Genomic DNA, 12371 nt, shown 5'->3' on the forward strand with positions numbered 1-12371 from the left:
ACCGGGACGAACCCCTTCTCTTTTCAACAAATGCACTGGGTTCTTTTACATGCATTACACAACACATGGGACCAACGGCTTTACGTCCCATCCGAAGGATGAAGCAAAGGTTAGGTGTCTTGCTTAAGGACACAAGTGTCAAGGCCGGGGATTCGAACCCACACTCTGCTGATCAGAAACACCAGAGTTTGAATTCGGTGCTCTTAACCACTCGGCCACGACACTTCCACATTTGAGAAGCATTACTGACAGTAATGCTTCTCAGATTGTGTTTTCCTGTGCAGATTATTCTTCCCACATGAATATAACCAGATTTTTTGGCAAAACCTCAAACATGCAACCACTTAGTTTTATTGTAAGTATGTAGGATTGAAACGAGAGGGTTCCAATTACCAAACGTACATGTATACAATACAAGGCAGTGGACACTATTGGTAATTACTCAAAATATTTATTAGCATAAAACCTTATTTGGTAACGAGTAATGGGGAGAGGTTGATAGTATAAAACATTGTGAGAAACAGCTCCCTCTGAAGTGGAGTAGTTTTCGAGAAAGAAGTAATTTTACACGAATTTGATTTCGAGACCTCAGATTTAGAATTTGAGGTCTCGAAATCAAGCATCTGAACGCACGCAACTTCATGTGACAAGGGTGTTTTTTCTTTCAATATTATCTCGCAACTTCGATGACCAATTCAGTTCAAATTTTCACAGGTTTGTTATTTTATGCATATATGTTGAGATACACCAAGTGAGAAGACTGGTCTTTGACAATTACCAATAGTGTCTAGGGGTGGATTTCACAAAGGTAGTCCTAACTTAGGACTAGTCCTAGGCAATGCTAAGAGATAGGACCAGTCCTAAGTTAGGATGAGTTACTGGTCCTAACTTAGGACCAGTCCTATCTCTTAGCATTGCTTAGGACTAGTCCTAAGTTAGGACTACCTTTGTGAAATCCACCCCAGAGTCTTTAATTGAATTTTTTTTCACACTTACTTATGAATGTACTTTGTATAATTTTTGTGTGGGTTTCTTTCTTGTTTTACTTCCAGGAGCAGTTGTGACAATCCCAGTTCATCACGGCAACCAGCAAGTCCTTGAAGAAATTGTATAGCACAAGTCCCGATTATATTTAAAAGTGACTGACCGTCATTGTTTTGTGAAAGAGTAAATTAATTCCTAACCTGTACTGTACACTGAACTCACACCACACACAAAACCAGGCGAAATTTTGATAAATTTGTTTGTCACATTTTTAAGGCACTGGACACTATTGCTCAAAATAATTGTTAGCATAGAAACTTACTTGGTAACGAAAAATGGAGAGCTGGTACCCATTTACCCCTGGGTGGAGAGAAGCAATTATAGTAAAGTGTCTTGCTCAGGGACACAAGTGTCACGACCGGGATTGAACCCACACTCTGCTGAACAGAAACACCAGAGCTTGAGTTCTGCTCGGCCACGACACCCAATAAATGAGATAAATGAGAAATGAGATTCTGGACTTCAGAAAGTACACTTTATTATCAGCAGAACATCTTTATTACGAGGATTGACCGTACACATTTATCAATCCTATCTTTATAGTTCAAAGCATTATTGTTCAATTTTGTAGCTTTTTAAAAGTCTTCAATCCTCTTGGTGTGCCATGAAGCAAATTAGAACCATGAAGAGAAAATTTGATGTGGAGTTTACTTCTGGTAACAACTCGCAACATTATTCTGCAGTTTTTGTAAAAAAAAATTACACACAAATTTCTGTTGTCTTCCAGACATTGACAAATCTGATGCAAAACAAACTCTTCTTTTCATCAACAAGAAGTGATATTTTGGCAATTTGTGTTTTACTACTTTTTTTTATAAAAGTAACTTCAACTTGAGGTATGCATTTGTTGTCGTTTTAAATTGTCCTTCTCATTTGAATAACGTTGTGGTACGAAACATCTTTAGAAATTGTTTCATTCAACAAAACATCAGAAGACACACAGACACCCCTATGAACAACAGTATTCTTTTTTAATTTTTTTATTTTAAACATTCAAGTATTCCAGAAGCTTTAAAGGCACTGGACACTATTGGTGTTTACTCAAAACAATTGTTTGCATAAAAACCCACTTGGTAGCAAGCATTAGAGAGCTGTTGATACTATAAAACATTGTGAGAAACGGCTCCCTCTGCAGTAACGTAGTTTTTGAGAAAGAGGTAATTTCTCACTCAAATTATTATGCATCTAAAAGCAAACCAATTTGTGCAGCAAGGGTGTTTTTCTTTCATTATTCTCTTTCAACTTCGATGACCACTTGAGCCAAATTCTTCACAGGTTTGTATTCTATGCATATGTTGAGATACATGTACACCAAGTGAGAATACTGGTATTTGACAATTACCAATAGTGTCCAGTGTCTTTAAAGATGCTATGACCAGATTTTTGGCCGATTTGACCCAAAAATTTTGATTTAAAATTAAATAGGTATTTTGATGGGGGTCGAGAAAGTTACAAGCTTTCATTTGAGCCATTGCTCGAAAAAGTCCGCCAATTATTAGTAGCAGTGAAATAAAGTGCTCAAATTTAGTTTTTGTCGGGATCCCGACAATATATCACATGACCAATTCTTATGTGTTTTATAAGAAACGTTTTAAATTTTTGTCATGGTTCCTGACCATAAAAAGTAAAAGTTAAACCTTTTTTCGTTACAGATGGTGATACTCTTTGAAATACCATTCACTCAAAAAAATCTATTTTTTTAATGTTTGGGGCAAAAAATCTGACATAGCATCTTTAAAGGGCTGTCTAAGTGGCTATACATTCTACTTTTCATTCTTATCAAGTGACTCTTGTGTACAAAGTACTTGATGTACGCTTGAACACATTTCACACTTTTTTTCTGAATCGAGGAATGTTACTAAAAGTGTCCGAAAACGTATATTGTGGAATTGCACCCAACAGATTTAAAGACATTGGACACTATTAATCATTGTCAAAGACCAATCTTCTCACTTGGTGTATCTCAACATATGCACAAAATAACAAACCTGTGAAAACTTTTACGCAATTGGTTGTGGGAGTTACGAGATAATAATGAAAGAAAAAACACCCTTGTCACACGAAGTTGTTTTCATATGCTTTATTTCGAGACCTCAAAATCTAATTCTAGGTCTCAAATTATATTTTTGGAGAATTACTTCTTTCTCGAAAACTATGTTACTTTAGAGGGAGCCGTTTCTCACAATGTTTTATACTATCAACAGCTCTTTATTACTCGTTACCAAGTAAGGTTTTATGCTAATAATTATTTTGAGTATTACCAATAGTGTCCACCGCTTTAATCGCAGGTTTCGATCTGAGTAAGGACCCGTAAACCTGACAAGTGTGTTTCATACTTTGACATTAAAAGCCAAACTTGTTTGCCGTGACAAAAATATACAACCACAAGTTTCTACTATCTTTCTCTTCCCTGAAATCATGCACTGTAAAAGTCTAATTATTAAAGTGCATTTCTTGTGTCGTTTTTTTACACAATCATGTGAAGAAGTAATAATTTATTACTATGTAATAATTATTCATACAACTGAAGTATTTAGTCATTTATTTGATTTAATTGTATTCTCTCAAATATATAAATATATATATTGCATTTATTTTTATGCATATTTTATATATTATTATATTATTTAAACGTTGCTGAAAAACTGTGATAAGTACATGCACTTGTAGTATGTTATGAGATATCCCGATATTACATATTGTTGGGAAGGGTCTCAAGTTTCCAATAGACCCTATTCACAACGCGCAGTGCACATACACGGGCAGCGCACATACACACGCATCTCCTGTCCGCCATTTTGTGTGTCAAAACGTGCACAAAAGGAATGGACTTCCCCAAAAAGGCAGATAATGGTAGACGCGCATTGTTTGGAGGTGCCTAAACACATGTACCATCCTTTTGTGCACGTTTTGACACACAAAATGGCGGTCAAGAGACACGCGTGCATGTGCGCTGGGCGTTGTGAACAGGGTCTATGAATGTAATTATGTTGTAATATATAGCGTATATATTCTAGTATTTTTTATAGTACCTACAATGGTTCCCATACCACATTTCATTATTCATACATTGGTTAATAGCATTGATCTCTCGTTGCGGTACCCGCTGCCAAAACATAGGATTCGAACTGCCTCTAGCTGCCGGGCAACCTCGGTAGTCTAGTTGGTAAGACACTGCTCTAGAATTGCAAGGGTCGTGGGTTCGAATCCCACCCGAGTAACATGCCTGTGATATTTTTTCACAGGACTCGGGGGAAAGTACTGAGTATACCTGTATGATGGGTAAAGAACCAAAATTAATAGCATTGGTATTGTAAAGAAATAATTACTGAGGACCTGGACTTTGTTGTTGGCCATGAAGGTCATGATCCCTCCCTTAGCCTTGGGTCTTTAAAATAATGTTCTTATGGATGCACCAAGGTTTCTTCCCTGTTTTCCACCTCTGTGGACCCAGGTTCGAATCCCACCTGGAGCCCTGCATGTGGAATGGGTGTTCAGTCCCTACCCGTTTACTTGGGTTTCCCCAATGAGTTTTCCTTCCACATCCAAATCTCATAGTTACTTCAGGCCTACAGGCTACATTGAATTGGCACTTATTTCATTACGAGAGGTAAAACAGTGAGAAGTACATGTAATCCCTGTCCATTAAAGACAGAAATCTCATACTTAAAACCCTAACTGGGAAAGGGTCAACACAATGCATGGACATGTCTCTTAAGAAATCCATCGAGACTGGTTTGCAAGGTGTTATGGTTAAGATTTAGGATTCTCCTAACATAGTTGGTCACACCATATTTTATATTTAATGGCACTAGTCCTGAAAAACCTTATGCATTGACGTCATCCAGCCGCCATCTTAGAGATAAAACAGTGACGATACAATCGAAACACACAGATTGTACGCGCTGCGCACAGGATTAGCCAATGAACAACCTCCTTTTGAACTTTAGGTGTGGGCGCCTTACTGAAATGTTGTCATGTGCATAAGGTCTGTACAAAAGTACATTTTAATAACAATATTGCTCAAAAACTCTTGTGTCGTATACAAGTAGATGCACATATCACATATCTCAAAATGAATTTCTCCAAATAAAAAAAAATGTGTAAACTGTATGTAGAAAAAAGTGTACATTTTGGGAACGTACCAAATGCATGTAATTTGATACCTGACCAGGTGAACAATTTGTACAAGTATGAATGTTTTCGATTAGAAAATGAAATCAAGGAGGAATCAAAGATTGCTGAGCTGGTGTTAATTTACATATTCGCGAAAAATGTTATAAAAACATGAAAATATGGCCACATTGAGATGTGAGCAAATGTTGTTAACTTACAAGCACATGAATATTAAATGAAACAACCGTTTTCCCTCAAAAGAAGGTGTCGATCAGCATCCTTTAAAAGAACATAGTTTAAACATTGATAAAATACAGTTAAAGTGGTAGGAGTGGGAATGGATCATTCTAAACAGGGTATTTATGTAACTTGTGTATTATTTAAGATACAGGGTTATGGTTATTATTGCTTGTGAAAGTTTATTACACATATACATGTAGGTGCTGCACTTTATAGTTTCCCAATACAATATTCTTCATCCATGAGCCTTTGATCAACATCAAACATTCATCTTCAACTTTCTAATGGTCCACGCACGAGTACCCGCTATGGTCATAGAGCATTCTCAGTAGCTGCACCAATTTGCTGAAACAAGCTCCCTCTTCACATCCGTGACTCATCCTCAATCAGCTCATTCAAGACTCGGTTAAAAACACACAGACAATGCTAAAGCGCTTTGAAACGCCTGTGGAAGCGCTGTACAAATATTATTTATTATTATATTATTATTATTATTATATACCAGTACATTGTTTCATGCATTTTGAGACAACTTGACCTCAGCGATTGCTTTTATTTTTTTGAGAAATAGATTCAAAACATTAATAAATCCTTAAAAAAATATATAGGAGCATTCTCCCTGGGGAAGTTTAAAGCTATAGAATAGTGTTGAGAAATCTGCGTTCTTCTCTAATAGAAATATTTTCAGCTACATCCATTTTTATAAATTTTGGTGTTATGTTTGGGTTTTGGGTATTTTCAGTTTATCTTCCTTCATTAAGCATTATTTTTCAGTGAAAATATTTTAATATAAGTACACTTGTATTTTTTGCATTTCTGCGACAAAAAAACTTTGTAAATTATGTATTCTGATGCCATCTAATCACTACAAACACAGCATTTATACACATCATTGTTTTCTCTCTCTCTGTGTTTGTGGTTTATTTGTTTATATTATTTAAGTTATTTTCCCTCTGTTACCTTATTTTCATCATCATTTAAAACATTTTTGTTTTTTAAAGCTTTCCAATATTGCATTTCAAAGTATTATAATTGAGAATCAAATCAGAACCAAATTTAATAACCCAGGTCAAAATTCTAGTTGAACCTAGTTAAACTGTGTTTAACTGGAACTAGTTGAAAACCAGTTGATAAACTAGTTAAACACAGTTTAAACCAGTTGGTTTAATATGGAAAATGGACAGACACCAACTGGTTTATAATTTAAACCCAGTTGACCCCAGTTAACTGGGTTCAACTGGAATTTTGACTTGGTAAGACAGGAGGTATTTTACTCTTTTGGATTTTAGGAATATCTCAACGCCCTGGTTTTGTTCAAAATGTACTACCAACACACTTTCAGGTGTTCCTTAAGTCTAGTAGAAGTGTCATTTACTAAGGGAAAGATGTTTGCTCTTAAAATCAGCCATACAGCTTTTCAGTTCACCAGCCGATTTTCTCATCGGCTTTTCAGCTGTGACATTGAATAATGAATAATTTAAAAACACAGTACAAGTCTTGCTGTGACTTGCACTTTCCTGTTTTTGATTCCTCTCTTGTTTTTCTTCTGACAAACTGCAGTTACATGAGTAGGATTTGAAACTTGGCATGTGGAAATACGATAAAGTAGGCCTAAGGTTTGCGGTTACACCATGTAATGATAATCTCTAAATGAGTTACATTCTTGAATAATGGAATCTTAAGGTCTGTGGTTGATTAGATGTACACAAATTGAAGTAACTATGGTAACATGCACACAGATTGAGTCCCTAATGGTGAAATTTGTGAGTTTTTGTACAAGTTGACCACTGTCTAGGAGGTTTGTGTGGTAGCACTACGGCTCAAAAGTGGGTATAATTCTCAACATTTTCAGTCAGTTTAAAGATCAGGTGAGCTGTGCTGTAGCACCATGTGTAAGTCGCTTTTGAGAAGTGTTGGTTCTGAAAAGAGCACCAACACTATTCACAAGAGATTTACTCGTGGTGCTACAGCAAACCTCACCATAAAGCCCGGTTCATACTTCCTGTGAATGCGAATGTGAAGCGAATTTGACGTGAATTTGATGTCACAACCCTCCTTTCGCAGCAATATTGGCAAGTGAGTTGGGCAGAGTTGAACTGCTGCGAATTTTTCGTTGCGAGTTTGTGACGTCAACATTCGTATCGCATTCGCAGGAAGTATGAACCGGGCTTTATACTCTCACCATGCAAAGTTTCAAATCTGACAGTTAAAAGATGTTTGTCTCTGTGCCGAAAATGTTGCTGTATATGCAGACTAATATGCTGGACTGAGGGAGGAAATTTTGTTTTAAGTAATACTCAAATACAGAGGTTTTGTACTAAATAGATAAATTTAAAACCTTGAAATTTGGAAACTCCATTAAATTTTATGTGCAAATCAATGTCAACTATATTATTCATTTAAAGTGATAACGGAGGAGGTCCAAGTTTATAGAAATTTGTAAAGCTAATTGTTTCTCATTTTTAAAATGCTGAACACGAGTCAAAATTTTAAATGTACTGTCATGTGCCCTTTTTTCAGGTATCGTGTTTATTCTCTGAAAATACACAACTTTATTATGGATATTTAAATATCATTAAACATTTGTATTTCAACGGTTATTGTACAATATGGGTGCTGTATTTATGTATTGTCGATTGATGTACCATAAAAGAAATTGAATTGTAGTGAATTTATACGTTAAAACGTGATTTAAATAAATTGAAATATCATGGGAAAAAACCTATGTTTTTAGTGAAGTTAGACTTGCAACAATCTTGTGGTCACCCAGAGTACATTGTTTGTTTTTGTTTTTTCAACTTCGATGTTTACTTAGATTCTGAATTGGTATTGTAAATCTATACCGTATGCATGTTCTACATTTTTTTCCAGCTTATAGGCTTACATTTGGGTTGTATGTACATTTCTGTATGTTTTTTGTTTGTATAGCGCCATGAGCACTTTGTGGATTTGTGCGCTTTATAATAGTAATAATAATAATAACCCATTTTTGTATAGCGCTTTTCACACCCGGGGGGGGGGGGGGGGGGGGGGGGGGGGCGTCCCAAAACGCTTCACATTATTACCCCTGGTCATCACTGGGCCTTAAATCACTCCTTAAACCATCTCAGCTCCCTGGTGGGGAGTATGCAGCCTGTGCAACATTAATATGCGCTACTCGGCTAAATCAATCACACGAACCATCTCTGCCCTCACAGATACCCATTTACCCCTGGGTGGAGAGAAGCAATTATAGTGAAGTGTCTTGCTCGGGGACACAAGTGTCACAAGTGTCACGACTGGGATTCGAACCCACACTCTGGCATATCACTATCTACTGCTTTTTAGGATGAACTCCACCCTTATAAGTTTTCATCCCCGTGTAGCGAATCAGCAGGCTGTTCCCAGACAAACGGTTGGGTCATACCTCCATGTAAATTGGGGAAGAGAGACAGCCCCACTCGACCCCCCCCACCCTTGATCCTGTAATGCACAAAAGAGCCATCACTCCCCTCCCCCCCCACCCCCAAATTTATAATCCTCAAAAGAAGTCCTTGTTCAACAAGCACACAACAAAGACACAAATTGGTGGAACCACCATGAGCAGGGAATGTGGCTAGACAGCATTAACATTTCATAAACATATTATTTATTAGCTTTTTTTGTTGAGTCTTGTACTGTTTTGAAACATCGATCTCATTGTTGGATGGTCACTAATGGGCGACACCTGTTTAGATGATCTTCCCATTAAGGGAACTCGGCAAACTCCCACAAGGGGATAAACAATGAGCTGGCAACAACCAATCTCTCTCACAAACATTGGTTTAACGTCTATGATTATGAGTTGCACAAATCAAGAAATTGTGATTCGGTAACTAGACGACAATAATTATTCTTGTCATTGTGAAATCAGCGGTTAGCTGGGGGATTCGAACCCACAACCTAATAATAAACAACTGTTTAGGGTGGAGTTCATCATAAAAAGCAGTATAGATAGTGATTTATGCCAACAGTACAACTATTAGTTGTGCTATGAATTTTCAAAAACAAAAAACAAACAGTTTTCGTGCTAATTTTTTTTCTTCAGAAGGCTTGATGTCTGTTATTTTATGTTATTATTCTGTCGTTTTATAAATAAAAAATCACACGGGGGAAATTCTAAATAATGATATTAAACAACAAATCATAAACAGCTATAGAGGGCGGTAGACCAAGTAAATGGATGATGCGATTGGTGTTAATTCATTGAATCTTATTTATTTGTTATTGTTCTTTGTTTGTTTCTTACTCTTGATTTGTTAATCGTATTAAAACTTGTTTGTTTTGTTTGATTTTATTTGATTGCTAAAAATAATAAACTTAATTCTTTGTTCTAAACATAATTATTTTGTATAGCCAACAGGTTGGCATCATTCTGTCTAATGGTGGCGCTCGACGACTTCGCCGTGTTTTTGTTTGATGACGCCTAGCCTGATGGAATATGGGGACTTCCCTTCCTCTGAGACCATTCCAAACAAGCACATGAGCAGGTTGCGTTCATTCTTCCATGACTTCCTCGGCAAGTCCTGAACAAAGTGAGTGGCAGTGGAGTGCATGGACAGCTGGAATAAACAATGTGCATGATGGGGTACTAATTGGACGACGTGGAACGCACTCGTGACTCTGTGAATGTTATAAATCATTTCCACCGTTTTGGGAGTCGATTCAATTTTTGTGTGCATTTTGAATGAATAACGGACAGGAGGTAGAGGCGTGAATATACATGTACGTACAACTACAACATTCAAGGACCCACCGAACTACGTACTAATTCTACCTCCATGGTAGTAGGTAAGTAGTCAATCTGATCATTTTGTTCATTTTTACCTTCAGTCCATATTTAGTTCAAACATTCCGTATGGCGCCACCACTTTTCCCCTCATTTTTTGTTACAAGGGATACCTCATTGAGTGAGGTAAATTAGATTTATCGAATGAAAAAGTGGTGGTGCCGTTAGGAAACTTTTCCCACAGTATGATTTTGATGTTAATTACAATGAAACACCAATTATTTAATTGGCAGCAAGCAAGGTTTACAAGAAATATGTGGTTGAGTTTTGTGAGCATTAAATGAATTGCGTCTCATTTCTTTTGAATCCAGGTAGGAGTTTTCAACTGATGATTAAACAGCATGGCCAAAAGGATAACTCTGGACGACATCCCACCAAAGTTTCGTACCGACAACGAGTTCCGACTCCACCCAGCCAAAGTCCCGCATGTTGTACTGGAACCAGGTTTTGTTGCCAACAAACGTGTTTTTGTGATCGGTGACGTCCACGGGTGCTGTGATGAATTGAAGCTTCTAATCGACAAAGCTGGAATCACTATCGGGGATCCTGACTCCATAATAATACTAGTGGGAGACCTAATTAATAAGGGACCCAAAAATAAAGAAGTGTTGGAGTTCGTCCGTCAACTTGGCGCTTTCTCTGTTCGTGGAAACCATGACCAGAAGTGCATTAGTCAAATGGCGTTTTTACGAGAAGGCAAACCCATCGAGGAGGAGTTTGAATATCTGCGAGAAATGTCTGACGAGGATTTCGATCAGCTTATAAATCTCCCATATACAATCAGTCTTCCCTCGCTTAAATCTGTAATCGTGCATGCTGGTCTAGTTCCTGGACTCCCCCTGGCTTCACAAGATGCTGTTGAAATGATCATTATGCGGAATCTAATCGAGGACACTGATGATGATCGTACGGAAATCGACTATCAAGAGCAACGTTATAAAGCCACGAAGTCTAGAAAAGTCGGTCAGCCATGGGCGAGTGTGTGGCCGGGACCAGACCATGTGTATTTTGGACATGACGCCGTTAGGGGGCTACAGCAGTACGACTATGCCACTGGTCTGGACACGGGATGTGTGTATGGAAAACGTCTAACTGGCATCTTCCTTACTGGAGATAAACAACTTGTAGAAGTAAAGGCTGCAAAAATGTATAGCGTACCTGATTTATGAAGAAATTGACCTAAATGTATAAATCGTGGGCAAACGTTTCCTACAAAAGTTATAACCAAGAAGAAGATGCATAAAAGCATCGGATCACTAAAAAAGCCATTGCTAAACTTTGAAATGTCAATTGTATTTAAAAGAATAATTTATTTATAATTTAAATAGATTTGTCCCATCGTCATTCTATTATTTTATAATTTGCATGGAGTACATATGGAGTATATTTGATTTGCAATAGAATTAAGGATTTATAATAAATTTTTATGGAAATGTTAATTTTGTTTTAAATTATGCAGAACTAGTAACTAATACCATGCTTGATTTTGAGTTTTTATCATTGTAGTTGTGATGAGACATTGTTCAAGGTCAGCAGCCATAATGGTTTGTGCATAATCCAATTGGGTCTACTGTTTGGAAAAGGAATTACATAGAGATAACAGGTGTTAGTTGTCTGATGTATGATGTTCTATTCTCTATTTCTTTAATGGAGCTTTCTCTCATTTGCCACTCACTCATTGTGATCAGTTCATGAAACTTTCAGAATTATGTGCCAAGTTCTTATTTAAAAACAATGGCAGTGCTATATGCTCATCCACAGCCTTGATACTCCAGTTAGCTCTAAACCATACAGTGCAATGCTTAAAGGCAGTGGACAATATTGGTAATTACTCAAAATATATTCCCTCGCCTCAACTGAAATAAGATTTGTTTCCTGAATTGTCGGCTGAGTTTTAAAATGTGTGTTCATTAAAAATTGGTTACCAAACCAAGAGATGTTGTTTATTTTTTGGTGATTATAGTTTCTTATTTTGAATTGCTAATCAAAATAAATTGAGAAAATAAGCCATTTTTTATTATTGTGTGATTTGTTCTCCCTGTGGCCGTCACTTTGTATTTATTTTGGCATTACTTTATTTTTTATTCAAAGGATTGTGTGTTGTCAGTGAGTCACTCAGCTCAGTGATTAAGAAATCATTTTGAAATGGTTAATACTGTGGTAA

General features: G+C 36.9%; 2 protein-coding genes across 2 annotated transcripts in view; both read left to right on the forward strand.

Moving 5' to 3' along the window:
* LOC139938617 (uncharacterized) overlaps positions 1 to 8108 on the forward strand; it is an 89510-nt gene extending 81402 nt beyond the window's left edge. The window contains exon 9 of the mRNA XM_071934211.1: positions 1053 to 8108. Within this exon, the coding sequence (XP_071790312.1) occupies positions 1053 to 1114 (62 nt within the window). The 3' untranslated portion in view covers positions 1115 to 8108. The remainder of the gene's footprint in view (positions 1 to 1052) is intronic.
* A 1525-nt stretch (positions 8109 to 9633) lies between these two features.
* On the forward strand, positions 9634 to 12340 carry LOC139938466 (bis(5'-nucleosyl)-tetraphosphatase PrpE [asymmetrical]-like). Its single transcript, XM_071934011.1, has 2 exons — positions 9634 to 10209; positions 10519 to 12340. Exon 2 carries the CDS (start codon positions 10549 to 10551, stop codon positions 11374 to 11376), a length of 828 nt encoding a protein of 275 aa, XP_071790112.1. The 5' UTR covers positions 9634 to 10209; positions 10519 to 10548; the 3' UTR covers positions 11377 to 12340.
* Positions 12341 to 12371: the final 31 nt, after the last annotated feature.

The sequence above is a fragment of the Asterias amurensis genome, chromosome 6 (assembly GCF_032118995.1).
Source record: "Asterias amurensis chromosome 6, ASM3211899v1".
Classification (NCBI taxonomy): domain Eukaryota; kingdom Metazoa; phylum Echinodermata; class Asteroidea; order Forcipulatida; family Asteriidae; genus Asterias; species Asterias amurensis.

Coding starts and splice junctions, on each gene's coding strand:
- LOC139938466 (XM_071934011.1), top strand. CDS start 10,549: ATGGCCAAAAGGATAACTCTGGACGACATCCCACCAAAGTTTCGTACC.